The 16,909-nt window shown below is 39.7% G+C and overlaps 1 protein-coding gene across 1 annotated transcript in view; it reads right to left on the bottom strand.

Moving 5' to 3' along the window:
• Positions 1–225: 225 nt before the first annotated feature.
• LOC147895488 (serine carboxypeptidase-like 26) overlaps positions 226–16,909 on the bottom strand; it is a 67,970-nt gene continuing 51,286 nt past the window's right edge. Inside the window, exon 11 of the mRNA XM_087383473.1 lies at positions 226–330. Coding sequence (XP_087239599.1) covers positions 226–330 — 105 coding nt within the window. The remainder of the gene's footprint in view (positions 331–16,909) is intronic.

Raw genomic sequence — 16,909 nt, 5'->3', positions numbered from 1 at the left:
CTGAAACTTCCAGGAGTTTCTAACTGTGTAGCAAAAGAAGGGGAAGCTCTTCTCTTGGTGCCCCTCATCAATCCATTCCCACTCCCCTGGGTCCCACTGCAAGAATATAGGGGAAGCACCATATAGCCAGAGTCTCCAAGATCCCAACACAAGAAGAATAGGATCAGGGTCAAGATACCACTGTGAGTCCCTGCCCCGCGCCATGAAACTTCCAATCCTGACAGGCTAAAATGAAACCTCCAAAAGAATATCATCAGAAGATCTGCTAAGTCTGCCTCCTGACTGAACTCCTGACTGAACATCAAAGACAAGGGTATCCTCATGTGCAACCTGCAGTGCAATAATCGGTAATGTAATGCTCGTCTCTGAAAATGCTCCCCACCAAGTACTCTATGAGCAGCATGTCATCTGTGTCAATCCACTCTGGCAGAATGGTTGCCTCTATCTGCTGTATCCTAGGTGCACTCCCTCTGAGGTGGCTAGTTCCTAAAAGTCTCTGATCCTCTGGAAGTTTCATAAAGCCCTGCCAAGTGTCTACAGTAGAAGTAGGTTCCCTCTACCATTGTTCGAATAGAGATATGTGACGTGCTTCTAAGAAGATGACTCTTTGATAGAGTCGACTTGTAATCTGAGCATCGATCCGTTCATTGGGATTGAAACTGAGTCGAGGCAAATGGTGGTCAATGTGGCTGGGGAGCTCCAAAATGTATTCCAATGTTTTGCAAAAGATAGCATTTTGGTGGAGGAAGCGGTCAATGTGATGCGCATTATTTTCTCATGGTGTTGAAGTGCTCAGATTAGTGTGCCTTGGATATTCCATTCTACACCAGAGTATGGTTCGATCATTGGCCAATTAATGGTACGATCTTCACCCAAAGTGTGTATTTTGGCTTCCCATCTGTGACGTCGTGGAGCTACATAGAACTAGGGATGGGTTTTGAGACATGGAGGTGCATGTAGGTACTCTTTCAAGAAGATTACATCAAAGAGCTTGGGACGGCGGCACCAATCAAGTTGGGGATCTAACTTGCTTATCCAATCTTCACTGATTCTCTCCTTGATCGTGAGTTGCCTGAAATTAGGAGTCGCAATTGCCAATCTAACTTCATGAGCCATAGGTCAAGATCTATCTTGCATGTTAGAGTCCACACAAGGAGTTATGGCATGGGAGCCCACAACACTTTTACTTCTGGCATTGTGTGTGCTTACAGACTCAACTCCACTTACACCTTGACTTTCCCAATTAATATTTTTTGTATTTTTCCAGAAGATTGCAACTTCTTTGTCAAGGTGCAAGCTGCTATAGTAGCTCTTAGGGTTGCACAATGCTGAATGCTCTTTCTTGAGTGACCAAGTAAGTGACCCCTTATGTGAGGTGCTCCCCTTGATTTTGGTATTCCACAATACTTGCATTTCCACTCAACATAGTCACAAAAATTAATGAACAAGTCCCATTCTGGATCATGTGACTTATATTTTCCACCCCTGTGCATGTGGAATACCTCTTTGAGAGGATTGTGACACCCGCATAAATCCTCTCGCCATATCTTGGTAAACAACCTCATAGGGTGGATCAAGCATCGGGGTAGTACCCGTTTTAGCATTGAGATCCTCTTTTGCAACTCGAGTGCAACTCCTTGTTCAACCCTAGGAACATTCCCATGCATATGAGTACTAACATGGAAATGACTCGATGCATCCATAGTTTGCCTAGTCACAATGCGTCTTAAAGATTGTGGATGAGAATTTCTAGTTTTAGGCATTATTGTGCATTTGTAGTCACAACAGATGCCCTTTTTTTGCTCAAATTCATTGCCATCTCATCTTCCCCTTCTCTCCATGCTTTAGGTTAAGACTCCTCACTAACAATCGCATTTATTGGCACTCATGAACGTGGTCCACAAGTTCCCCAAAATGCAAGGAGTTAGAGTATAAACCATGATCCAAAACATAAAACAATCACTCACATCCACTAGCCCTCACATTTGTGGTCTGCAATTTCCCCAAAATGCAAGGAATTGGAGTAGCAAACCATACCCACAAGTATAATGAATGCTGACTCACCCTCCCCCACTCAACCGTACCACTATTCAGATCCAAATCGTGGTTCGCTTTCTTTCTCAACTTACCAAAGGGTTTATCAGGATATGAACCACATTCAAATTGAATGACAAGGCTCTATTTCCCTTTCCACCAATATATACCACTAGGCTACACGGGAAACTATGAATCTGTAGCCCACAATACCGTCGGTACTTAAGCTACTACCGGTGGTAATATGAAGAACACTGTCAGTAATATAGTATTACCGCTAGTTATAATACCAATGATAATAGTAACCACTAGTATTAGTTATATTACCACTAGTAATGTACATATTACCATCGGTTATATGAATAATATAGGCAATAGTTTTACCTGGTTTCCCACTGATTTTTTTCGATAAGCAATGTGATCACATTGTCTTCATGCTACTTTAATGCGTAATTAACGAATGCTAATAACCCATTAACACAAACATGAAAACATGAACATAATCCCAATCTAAAGCTCATCATGTGAAGATTCCTTTCTCACTCTGTTGACCTTGCTTACCCTTCTTGCATTCCCAAATCTATGAAAAATGCCCAATGTCTAAAAATGCCAATACAGGATAGAAACAAGCCATATCTAGTAGTTATAGTAAAGAAAATGATTGTGGATCCTTAAACAAATTGGCTACTATCTCAAACCCAATGCCTTATGCACTTTTTATCCATGGTGATCTCATTTATTCTTGTCATAATTCCAAATCCCTAGAAGGCTAGGAAAGTGAAGGAGAAAATCATATCTAGTAACTACGAGGAGAAAAATGCACTTTGTTCCTTAAATGGACTTGTCACAATCTCAAAATTATTATGTTGAATGCCTAACACACTCTTTTCTCAATTATCACATCCATGAAAGGTGGCTAAAAAGGCTAGGAAACTATTGCAAAAGGCTATATCTGGTTGTTATAGAAAGGAAAATGGATATAGATCCTTAAACTAATGCCAATGCAAAAAAAATCATGTATGAATTCTTGCACTCTCTTTTAAAAATTTGATACTATTTACCCTAGTCCTAATCCCAAATCCTTGAGAAATGGCTAGAAAGCTAGTAGGCTCTGGTAGATTACCAAAACTAGTTATTACAATAAGGCAAGTGGATGCCAATACTTAAATAGCCTTGTTAAAGTCTCCAACCCATTATGTATAAATGCCTTGCATAATTTTTTTCCAAGTCAACTGCATTTATACTCACCATAATCCAAGATCAGCATGAGAAATGGCTAGAAAGGCTAGGAAAGTGTAGCAAAATACCAAGTTTGGTTATTAAATTGGGGCAAATGCATGGGAACCCTTCAGTAAGCTTGTTTAAATCTCAACCACATCATGCATGAATGATTTGCATACTCATTTCCAAGTTGATACCATATATCCTTTTTGTTTTTCTAGATCCATGGAAAAAGACTAGGAAAATGTGGGAAAAGTGCATATCTAATGATTGTGGCAAGGCAACTAGATACCAATCCTTAACACTAGCATAATAGGACATTTAAAGTGTCCTTTTGATGTTTTGGAAAAAAAATGAAAACTTGATGTAGATGTGTTTTTTGTGATTCCCTCTCTTGAGCCTAAGGCCAGACTCATAGTACTATTTTTCTAAAATAAAGGTAGCACAAAAAACATTATGTGTGATTACAGAATGCCCACTAATGTATGGCAACACATAATTTTCCAAGGGAAGTATTCAAATTTCAAAATTTGTTTAGCATGCTTGAAAATACAAATGATTTCAATGAGCTAGCATTTTTTACAAAGTGTTTATAAGAATATCAAACACCTAAGAGTGACAAAAGTTTGTTAAAAAATAACATTGGAAATATTTAGCAATTAACAAGAGTGGTTAGCCTAATGGGTTGCATTGTAAGATAGAATTCAAAAATAAGCATCTTTATATACTACACATAATAGACACAAAATGTCATATTTAAAAATACTAAAATTCTAGCATAGAGAAAAGTCAACACATCATAATAAAGGCTACAATTAAAATAGATTAAGTTCTCTTAATCTCACCTATTAAAACATGTTGCACATTAAATTTTGCTATTGTAGTTTTGAATTATCCCCTATAGAAGTATTCTACACATAACTTTTTTTATTGGTAATACTCCATGACTGTTTTCTCTTTCCCATGGCTTTCGCAAGAAGAGTAGGGTATTCTCAGTATGTAGGGTTCTAAGGCTTTTGGTTACCTATAGATATATCGGTGTGGTCATTTGTAGTACAAGTGTAGCTTAGGACCTTGGGTCATATTTCGATGAGAGACGTACGCTTAAGTGTGGTAAGCAAACATAATGCAAGCATGCATGAACAAAACGTGCATCATCATGATTGGGGTAGTGAAGGATTTTTCCTTATTGGGCATTGAAGGGTTTAGGAGGAGTTTAAGGGTTAGAGGGAGGTTCAGGGTTTAGAAGGAGGTTCCAAGGTTTATAAGAAGGTTCCAGGGTTTAGAAGAGGTTCAAGGTTCAGAAAGAGGATCCAAGGTTCATGGTAGAGTACATGGCAGAGAACTCGTCTCCCTCGTATATCATGGAGGTCAAGGATTGAGGGACTAAGGGTTTAGGGAGAGCATAGGACTAGAGAGGAAGAAGGTGTAAGAGCAGAGGGGAGGAGGAGAGGAGGAGGAGGGAGAGGAGGAGGGGAGGAGAGGAGAGGAGGAAGAAGGCATAAGAGGGGAGGAGGAGAGGAGAGGAGGAGGAAGAAGCTGTAAGAGCAAAGGGGAGGAGGAGGGAGGAGAAGGGAGGAGGAGGAGGGAGGAGAAGAGGGAGAGGAGGGGTTGCAAGGTTGGAGGAGAGGGGAGGAGGAGTTGCAAGGTTAGGACATGCTTTTGGACATGGAGTCCAAGAAAGCATGGACACTTGGAGACAATTGCTTGGAATACCAAAGTAGATCTCAACACAATGCCCTAAACAGTGTGGTCTTCATTCTATTATGGGGCATTTATACAAGTTGGAGAGGTTCTCTCTCTGCATGTAGGAATTGTAAGACATTCTCTCTCTACATGTAGAACTTGCATGTAGGAGTTGCAAGTTGCATGTAGGAGTTGCATGTTCCATGTAGGAATTGCAAGTTGCATGTAGGGGTCGCATGTTGCATATGTAGGACTTGCATGTAGAACATGCATGTAAGAGTTGCATGTAGGACTAGCATGTAGGACTTGCATGTAGAACATGCATGTAGGAATTGCATGTAGGACTTGCATGTAGAACATGCATATAGGAATGGCATGTAGAACGTGCATGTTGGATTCCTAAGAGAGATATTCCTAGCCTTATGCAAGTATAAGCGGAGCTTTATCGCTACTCTACACACATATTCTGTGCTACCTAAGTCCATGTTGGCACAGAGACAACATACTCTCGAATCCATTTTATTACCCATCCTGGGGTTATGGCTTATTTTGATTTTAAAGTTGGGATGCCATGCACATAACCCAATGGATGTTAAGCTTCTGGCATACCAATCGCTCTTGCTGTAATGCCTTTGCACCATACAATTTTTAGTCTGTAATCAGGAAGCTGATATCCAATTGAGGAGAGGGTGACAACTGTGAATTTTAGAGGGGATCTCATTGCTAAGGCTGTGGCGAGGGTCTCATTGCTAAGGCTGGCATTTCTTGCTATCTTGCATTCATGTTGGATGAAATTGTACCCAGATCATTGAACTTGTAGATCAATTTGAATACAAGCATGATATTTTTGCATTTAGGAGATGGCTCTGATGTTTGGCGGGGGTCTAATTGCTGAGGCTGTAGACTCTTTTGCTGATTCATCTTGAAATTTGGCATAGCTTCTTGTCCTGCTTGTGAATTCATTGCATGCTTTGAGAGTATGGAATGAAAGTGTGTGATATTTTTGATGCAATCTATTATGTGCCTATGCAAAATCGTGTGAGTGCACATGATCTATCAATTAGGTAGGGACCAACTATATGCTTATTTGTTGGATTTCATAGGGCAGCTAAGATTCAATCATCCCTAGGTGGAAATTGATTAGGTCTTCCTATATGTGCAAAAATGTGAATATGCCAGTGAGTGCGCGTGTAACAATCTAGTGTAAACTATATGTGCAAAAACATGCATATGCTAGTGAGTGTGCATGTAACAATCTAGTGCTAGCTATTGAAGACTTGGGGTTTCCAAATCTTCATTATTGTTGGGGATGGCTTGCGTGTTGATGTAGTATCACTTCAATTAGCTCCCCTTTATGGTTGTGTTGAATTGGACTCCATCCAATGTTTTTAACAGCATGGCTCTGATGGGATTCATTTTTCTTACTCAAGATAAGGTCCTTGACCTAGATACTTGAGTTTGCCCTTGTAGACTTTGGCATTGTATAGTAAGACCAGGTCACCTTCCTTGATGTCTTTGGCTTTAAGGTTTCTATCAAACCATGCCTTTCTTCTATGTTTTTCTGTTGTCATGGCTCGGTGGGTGATTAATTTGGCATCTGTATGCTTCTCCAATTGATAGAGTCTTTCTTTCAGAGATGCATGATCTCCCATGTGTTCTTATATTGCTATACGTAGGCTTGGTATTAGAAATTTTAGTGGGACCACAGATCCAAGGCCATACACCAATTGAAAAGGTGTGTATTCCTTATGATGACCTTGAGTGTCATTCGGTATGCCCATAAGGTTGCATTTAGTTTCTCTACCCAATCAAAACACTGTGGTTCTACTACCTTGGTGCGGATAATGTATAATATCTTGTTGGTTGATTCGACCTGTCGATTCCCTTGGGGGTAGTAGGGAGTGCTTTTTCTATGGATTACCATAAAGTTAGACAAGAGTTCTTGGATAGCTTCATTGACAAAATGAGTACCTCTATTTGACACAATTTAAATGGGGCATCTGAATTAGGTGATCAGACTCTCGTATAAGCACCTTGCTGTGCTTCTGGCATCTACCTTTCTGACTACATTAGCTTCAGCCCATTTGGTAAACTAGTTAGTGGCCACAATGATGCAGCGTGCCTATGTTCCCTATTTTGTTGGATGGATGGGACCCACAAAATCAATCCCCCATTTTTCAAATGGTTTTTGTGCAACAGTTGTTGTTAGGGGCTGTTCCAAAATGGTGTGCAAATATCATTGGGTACTTAATGGCAGGAAGATCACCCCTTGAAATGAAAGTTGTGGATGCTAGAAAACTAATTTTAAAAGCTGCACCCTATTAACTCATTGCAAGACAACTATACAAGATGGGTAAGGACTAGGTTTTAAGGAGATGTGTAATGCCACATGAAATCATGCCAATCCTAAGTGAAGTCCATGAAGGCATTGCAGGAGGATACTTCCAAGGGGAAGCCACAGCAAGAAAAAGCTCCTCGTAGGCTACTAGTGGCCAACACTTTGGGTAGTTGTCTATGAATATGTCAAAAGCTATGATGTAAGTTAGAGCATATTCTTAGCTTCTTGTTGCGTTTAGGCACGATGACGATGGCTAAAACCCAATCACTATGCTCTATCTCATAGTGAATCCATCATCTAAGAGTTTTTTCAGTTTGTCATAGACCATGGTGCCATATTTTGGATTTGTTCAATGAGTGTTCAATAAGGTCCACATATCTTAGGGTGGGCACCTTCCCTAATAGGTATTGTGTCTACTGCCACTTTTGGTAAAATTCCCTTCATTTCCTTGTATGACCATGCTAGGCAGTCTTGGTATTCCATTACGAGTGCTTTGAGCTTTGTTTCATCTTCTTGTGTAAGCTGTTTCCCAATGAATACCAATTTTTCTTACTCCCCTTCAAGGGCGAGGTTTATTGTGTGAGTTTTGGCTGGTCCCTCATAGATTGGAGTCTCTCCAATATAATCAGTTTCTTGCACTTCAGAATCTCTTACTGTCAGTATGGGGACAATACCATTGGTGTAGTTCTTGAAGTAGTCAAGAACTTCTTGAAGATTAGCCTCTGATGGTGTTGAACTAGCCGTGCATGGGCTATGGGCATTGGGTGGCATAGTATCATTAACCAATTTTTGAGGCTCTTGTGGACTTTCTTTTTTTAAAGTCTCATTATCAAAAATTCATCCGCACATGTACCTTAAACTTTTGAAACTTCTTATGTTAGAAACTGTGGCATAACTTTTCCACTGGTAAAGTATTCCCAAGTAAGGGTTCATACATTGTGCATACTCCTTCAAGTCCATTCAAGAGGAGGTGGATCAAATTTTGGGGGAACTAGCTTGGTAAGATATAACTCGATGATCTTAGTTTGGACTCGTTCAAACTCATTGAAGTGGTCGACCTTGGCTTTGCAGTAGTGATGTCCTCCTTTAGCTTTCTTGTGGGATCTTTTGCTATTATTCAACTTTGGAGTTTCAACTTTGGGAAGTTCAACCACCATTAGGGCATGGAGAATGGCTAAATCATCGTCAAGACATGATCTTGAAATTGAGCATTTTTAGCTTCTATTTCAATGTCCCAAGGAAAATTTGAGTCCTTATTGGAATGGGTAGCTTCTTCAGGGTCACTATTCCATTCAAGGTCAACCATAAATAATGGAACCTTTGGATGGATTGGTTCTTCATGTGTGATTGGAGGTTTTACCTACATCAGCTTAGCATCAACTCGTGAGAAGATGGGATCTAGTATATGGCAGTTGTCAATGGTCACCAATGCTTGGATCCAATTGTTGACATTGCATTGTGTATCACCCACTGAGGCATGCTATCCCAGGGGGGCTGATTTTCTTGAGATTGTCATTGAAGAGGATTCATCCAATGCTCTAGGCACAATGGGTTTTATTGCTCTTGTCCCCACATTGACTCTTACTGTGGTGTCATGATTTTGGATTGTCAATGTATCAATTCCCCAATCATGGAGGACTGATGCTTCATGCAACCAAGGATGTCCAAGCAAGATTTGATAAGATTTCTTGGGGAGATTCAAGATTGTGAATTGAAGAGAAAAGTGGACTCCTGTGACTTTTGTTGACACTCCATTCACTATTCCCAACGGCTTTGCACATGAATCATTTGCAAGGCATATGTTGAAATTAGCCTTTTGTATTGGTGGGAGACCCCATTCATCATAGAGCTCCTTGGATAGGACATTCACACCTACTCCACCATCCACTATGGCTTGGACTTCATCATATGCTTTATGTATCAAAGGCAAGGTGATGTTGCATATGTCATCTCTCTCACCCATCTGCACAAGGATATCTTCTATGTTTTCCATAGGTGGAGGGGATTTTCTAATTGAATCCATCCTTTGAAACTCTCCCAGAGTTAGGGACAATTTCATAAGAGGATTTCGATGGGAATGGAAACTGGGCAACTTAGAATGCTAGAGAGTGTGGCCCCTTCAAGTTGCCATGTTGGTACATTATGTTGTGGATCTTATTACTGGAATAGAAGCTCAAGTATAGTGTCAATACTTGGTGGGGCCAAGTCAAGGATTGGATCTTGTGCTTGCTTCTCAGCCTTGAGTTGAGCTTATTCTTTTTGCACCCATTGTTGAAGTGCTTGAAATCGAGACTTCTTCACTTCTACATTAGGGTATGGAGCTTCTATTATTTGAGGCTCGGGAGCTGATGTGGATGGGCTTGGATGATCATTTCTTGATGGAGTTATAGGCACTTGTGCTTTTTTTTGAAGGGGTCTTGTTGATTAAATTGGAATATTTGGGCCCTAGGTGGGCTCTTTTTGCTGGCATGTAATTACATTCATAGGTTGTGATAATATTCTTGCCAACCCTAGACTTTTATGGTCCACCCCAATAATGCCGATTGGGACATCAGGCTTAGCCTCATTTTTTTGTGGGACCTTATTTTTCATGGGACAATCCACATAGGCATGGCCAATGGTACAATCATTGTAGAGTGGTTGGAAAGTAGTGGGGCTACCACGATGAGGGCACTCTGCAATCCGATGATTCTCTCCACAACTGTAGCACTTGATATGTGTTGGGCTAAACTTGATTCACATAGACAGGTATTAAACCTTTTGCTCCTTCCACATAGTACACTGGACACTCAACTTCATACTTGAATTGTGAATCCACTTCCTCGGCTTGAATTTTTGTATGGAACTATCGGAGGAGGTGGATTTGGCACTCTTGGATATGGTCATGGATTTGGATTCCTGAGTAATTGTGGGACTTGGGTCTAGATAGGAATAGGATTTATCCTCGGAGCTAGGGGTGCTTGTGCAAGTGCCAATTGCCTGTACACTGGGATGGGTGCCGGTTGGTATTGTTGAGGTCGAGGTGGGTTGTTACACATGTTGAAGATGTAATGATTTTTGTCATGTCCACCGACTATGCAGATGTGGCACCACAACCTTGGTGGTGGATTGGTTTGTGCACTAATCCTGGCTCTTAGGACGGGGCATTTATTTGCTATATGATTGGCCATGCAATGTGGACACCATACATTTTCTCGCCTTGGACAAGTTTGAGGTGGCGGCTGATACATGTGAAGCTTTTGTTCCATGGCCTACATCATTTCTTGTTTTAGCTTCATGGTCATGGCCTCTAGGCAATCTTCATTAGACGTTTCTATAGTGGACATGGATTTTTTCTTTTTAGAGCGCCTATCTCATGCATTGGCTCTTCCATCATCACTGCTGGTGTCAGAGTCAGTTATGCCATCCTCGATGTCAATGGCTGCCACATGAGCAACACTGAATGTTTCGTGACTGCTAGTCTTTTCCATGTCTTTGTGGATTTTCTCCCTTAGTCCTACAATAAACTAGGCCATGAGGTACTTATCATTAGGGTGTGGGTCACATTTGGCAATTAAGCGTTTCATCTTCCCCAAGTACGTGCGTACATCTTCTCTCCGACCTTGTTCGAGCTTGCTTAGTTGGACAGTGGGATCATCTTGTAGTCTCTCCGTTTAAAAGCGCCTCTTGAATTTCGTTTGTAGCAGGTCCCATGTGTCTCTTTCTTCCACTGGGAGGTCTAAGTACCATTCTGAGGCTTCATCGGTTAAGGCCATGGGGAACCATTCGGCCTTGGTTTCATTTTGATTGATCTCCTCCAGATTGGCATGCAGCATCAAAATGCTGGAGGAATGTTGTTGGATCACCCCGAGCATTGTATTTGGGAAGTTTGAGTTTGCCCAGGGGGCTTCTGCCTTGATTGTTATTGTTGCAGCCAAAATTGTTGTGAGGGTTAAAGAAATTGTTCCCATCTACTTCGAGTCATATTATTTTATGGTAGATAATTTTTTTGCCGCACTACGAGCTGAAGCATTTTTTTTAGGGTAAGGTCAAATCCTTGGCTCTATATCCCATAATGGATTGAAATTTAGTATACCTCTAAGTCACATCATACCCAAGTATCATACAGAATCTTATCCCATAAATAGGTCTACACATGTCTTTTTGTTTTAAAAACCCCTATTGCATATGCTAGAATGCGTGTGGGTCACCAACATTGATTTTTCATAACCATGTTGGGAAATCAATGGAAAAAACAAGACAAAAATTGATAGGACTCTTATAAAATAATGCATAAATATTTTGGCCAGGTGTTTTTGTATTTGGAGTAGTGTAGCATATTGCTTTAGGACAGGACCTATACCCATCTATGAGATGTGGAAAACGAAAAAATATGCATTGCCAACCATGCAGACAGTGTTTGATGGGAATGATACTTTGCATGGGTCTTAAAATAAATAATTTTAAGGCATGTACAAATTATTGTATCCATTGGATGAATGCGCATGCGATATGTACATGCATATGCTCATTGTTTTGATACTCAGATATAAGGGGTGATGGAAAATAGAAAAATATGTGTGCCCAACCATGTCAATAGTGTCTGATGGGCATGATAGTTTGCATGGGCCTTAAATTAAATAGGTTTAAGGCATGTACAAAGCATCGTACCCATCGAAAAAACACACATGCGATAGGAGCACGCCCATACATATTTTTGATACTCATGTATGAGAGGTCGTAAAAAATGAGAACATATGCATGCCCAACAATGCAACCAGTGTTTGATGGACATGATACTTTGCATGGGCCTTAAAGTTAATGGGTTTAATACGTGTGAAAAGTATCATACCCATCAGAAAAATGCACATACGATAGGAGCATGCCGATACGTATTTTTGATACCATGTATGAGACGTGGTGAAAACCGAGAACATAGGCATGCCCAACCATGCAAATGGTATCTAATAGACACGATACTTTGCACATGACTTAAAATGAATAGTTTTGAGGTGTGTGCAAAGTATCGTATCCATAGGACAAATGCACATGCAACACGAGCACAACGATACGTATTTCTGATACTTATGTATGAGATATGGTGAAAAACGACAACATATGCATGTGCAACCATGAAAATGGTGTCTGACAGACATGATACTTTTCACGGGCCTTAAAGTAAATAGATTTAATGCATGTGAAAAGTATCATACCCATCGGACAAATGCACATGTGATAGGATCATGTCGATGCATATGTTTTTATACTCGTGTATGTGACATGGTAAGAAATGCAAAAATATGTGTGCCCAACCATGCAAATGTTGTCTGATGGACATGATACTTTGCATGGGCCTTAAGTGAATAGCTTTAGGGTGTGTGCAAAGTATTGTACCCATCAACCATATGCACTGTTAGATATGCTTAATGCCCCACCCTCCTGGTAACCACCAGTGGTCCAAGGTGCTCAAGTTGTAAGGCCCCCATATGAGGAGAAGCCAAGCCTGGGACACTAGATGGATCTTGACTTGCATGTCAGATGAGGTCTATCAATGAGACCGTTGATGGTAGAAAGGTGATTGTGTGGGAGCCCCTTATTCTTGTTGGGGCCTGGGGACCAGCTGGCCCCCCTAGTGGGGGTTTGAGGGCAGGAACCCCTGAGGCAACAGTATAGGGAATATTCCTTGAATATTCCATGGACGACCAGTTGATTCCATAGACTAGGTTGATTGGTCAGCTTCACCGACTAGGTTGACTGGACGGTTCCACCGGCTACGTTGATCCGACTACTGCCCTCATAGCTATAAAGAGGCGACCTCCCCAGTCCGTTGTACTAGATCAGATCTTCTAGCAGAGATCTTCTAGCTAGTAGCTCTTCACCTAATATCTGTCTAGATCGCCATCTAAGCAAGGGTGGGAGTGCAAGGGTGGATGGAGCCATCATCTGTATGACATCAGTATTGAAGGAAAATTTTGTTCATCTCCAGTTTGCGGCATACTCTCTATTCTTTGTTGAGTTTATGTTCTGCTGCGCTGTGTAATTTAACATGCACATGTGGTAGTAGCACACTGATGCCTATTTTTTCATGCTCATGTATGAGATGTGGTGAGAAAATAAGAACATATGCATGCTCAACCATGCAAATAGTGTCTAATGTTCATGATACTTTGCATGGGCATTAAGTGAATAGTTTTAAGGCACATGAAAATAATTTTATCCTCATCAAACATATGCACATGCGATAGGAGCATGTCAATGCATATTTTTTCAGTCATGTATGAGACATGGTGAAAAACAAAAACATATGCGTGTCTAACCTTGCAAACAGTGTTTTGCATGGGACTTAAACTAAATAGTTTTAAAGTGTGTACAAAGTATCATATCCATCATAATGCAATAGGAGCATGCCGATGCATAGTTTTTATATTCATGTGTATGAGACATGAAAAACGAGAACATTTGCACCAACCGTGCAAACAGTGTCTGATGGACATGATACTTTAAAGTCATATGCCTTAAAGTAAATAGTTTTAAGGTGTGCCCAAAGTAATGTACCTCAGACAAATACACATGTGAAAGAAACACATCGATGCATATGTTTTTATACTCATATATGGGACGTGGTGAAAAATAAATAAATAAATGTGCCCAACTATGCAAGCAGTGTTTATGGACATGATACTTTGCATGGGCCTTGAAGTGAGTAGATTTAAGGTGTATAAAAGGTATTGAAACCATAGAACATATGCACATGTAGTACTAGCATGCCAATGCATATTTTTTCATACTCATGTATGAGTCATGGTGAAAAAATAAGGACGTATGCCTGCCCAACCATGCAAAGAGTGTCTAATGGTCATGATACTTTGCATGCATCTTAAAGTGAATATTTTTAAGGCATGTGCAAATAATTGTACCCAATGAACATATGGACATGCGATAGGAGTACACCGATGCGTATTTTTCCATACTCATGTATGAGATGTGGTGACAAACGAAAACATATGCATGCCCAACCATGCAAACAGTGTTTCATAACCATATTGGGCATCGATGGTCAAAAGAAGATGAAACTTGGTAGGAATATAATAAATGATGGCATAAAGATTTTGAATAGGTGTTATTGCATTTGTAGTAGCATAGCATATTGTTTTAGGGTAGATAACTTTTCTGCAGCATCGCTATGAGCTAAAATTGTTTGATAGGGTAAGGTCAAATCCATGTCCCTATATCTCAAAATGAATTGAGACTTGGTATTCCTCTCAATCACATTGTACCCAATAACAATACCAAATCTTGTTGCATGAAAAGGTCTATACGTGCCTTTTTGTTTAAAAAATCCCCGTCGCCCACACTACAACACATGAGGGTCACCAACATTGATTTTTCATAACCATGTAGAAGAAAACACTTTGTAGGAATCTCATACATGATGGAATAAGGATTTTGGACAGAATTTATTTCATTTGGAGTAGTGTAGCATATTGTTTTAGGGTAGATAACGTTTTCTTTGTCGCACTATGATGAGAAATATTTTTCTTAGGGTAAGGTCAAATCCATGGCTCTATATCTAGTAATGGACCGGGACTTGATATGCTTCGCATTCATATTATACCAAAGCATCGTATCAAAACTTGTCCCATAAATTGGCCTATACATGTCTTTTTGTTTTAAAGAACCTCGTCGCACACACTAGAACATGTGTGGGTCACCAACATTGGTTTTTCATACCATGTTGGACACAGATAGTCAAAACATGATGAAAATTTGTAGGATTTTAATAAATGGTGGAATAGATATTTTTCTAGGTTTTATTTCATTTCGAGTAGCATAGCATTATGGTTTATGATAGACAACATTTCTTTTTCCATACTACGAGATAAAACATTTAGGGTACGTTCAAATCCATTTATCTATATCTCATAATGGATCGAGAATTGGTATGGCTCTCAATAACATCTTACCCAAGAAACGTACCAAATCTTGTTCCATAAATAGGTCTATACATGCCTTTTTATTTTACAAATCCCCATCGTGCACACTATAACACGTGAGGGTCACCAACGTTGGTTTTTCATAACTATGTTTAGCATCAATGGTTAGATGAAGACATAAATTTGTAGGAATTTATGAGATGGTGTCATAAAGATTATGGCTAGGCTCCATTTCATTTGGAGTAGCGTAGCATATTGTTTTAGGCTAGATAACCCTTTATTTGCCGCACTACAATGAGAAATATTTTTGTTAGGGTAAGGTCAAATCCATGGCTCCATATCTTGTAATGGACTGAGACTTGGTATGATTCTCATCAATATTATACCAAAGCACTGTATCAAGTATTGTCCCATAAATAGGTGGCTTTTCATAACCATGTTCGCCATCGATGGTCGAAGAAGACAAAAATTTCTAGTAATTTGATAAATGAGGGCATAAAGATTATGGCTAGGCTTTATTGCATTCGGAGAAGCATAGAATGTTGTTTTAGGGTAGATAACCCTTTCTTTTGCACACTGCAATGAGAAATGTTTTTGTTAGGGTAAGGTCAAATCCATGGCTCTATATCTCATAAAATGGACTAAGACTTGGTATGATTCTCATTAATATTATACCAAAGCACCATATCAAATCTTGTCCCATAAATAGGTCTGTACATGGCCTTTTGTATTAAAGAACCTCATTGTTGCAAACACTAGAACACGTGTGGGTCATCAACATTGGTTTTCAATAACCATGTTGGACACCAATGGTAGAAAGAAGATGAAACTTGGTACGAATCTAATATATGATGGTATAAATATTTTGGGTAGGTTTTTATTTCATTTCAAGTAGCACATCATATTGGTTTATGATAGACAACCCTTTTTGCCACATCGAGGATTGAAACATTTTTGATAGGGTAAGTTGAAATGCATTGCTCTATATCTCCTAATGGTCTGAGAATTGATATGACTCTCAATAACATTGTAACCCAGAACCATACCAAATCTTGACTCATAAATAGATTTATACATGCCTTTTTATTTTACAAATCCCTGTCGCACACAATACAACACGCGAGCATCACTAACATTGGTTTTTCACAACCATGTTCACCATCGATGGTCAAAAGAAGAAAAAGCTTTGTAGGAATCTAATACATGATTGCATAAAGATTATGGCTAGGCTTTATTGCAATTGGAGTAGCGTAGAATATTGTTTTAGGGTAGAGAACTCTTTCTTTGTCACACTGCGAACGATGAGAATTTTTTTTGTTAGGGTAAGACCAAATCCATGGCTCTATATCTTGTAATGGGGATTGAGACTTGGTATGCTTATCATTCATATTATACCAAAGCACCATATCAAATCTTGTCCCATAAATAGGCCTATACATGGCTTTTTGTCTTAAAGAACCTCATCACACACATAGAATACCTGTGGGTCACCAACATTGGTTTTTCATAACCATGTTGGACACCGATAGTCGAAACAAGATGAAACTTGGTAGGATTCTAATACATGATGGAATAGAGATTTTTTCTGGGTTTTATTTCATTTCAAGTAGCATAGCATATTGGTTTACGGTAGACAACCTTTCTTTTGCCACACCACAAGTTGAAACATTTATAAATGGACCAAGAATTGGTATGACTCTCAATAACATTTAACCCA

Source organism: Dipteris shenzhenensis, chromosome 13 (assembly GCF_047967505.1).
Source record: "Dipteris shenzhenensis isolate YYH24624 ecotype China chromosome 13, Dip_SZ_1.0, whole genome shotgun sequence".
NCBI classification, from domain to species: Eukaryota; Viridiplantae; Streptophyta; class Polypodiopsida; order Gleicheniales; family Dipteridaceae; genus Dipteris; species Dipteris shenzhenensis.
The sequence above is the reverse complement of the archived record's forward strand: the minus strand, read 5'-3'. Positions and strand labels throughout refer to the sequence as shown.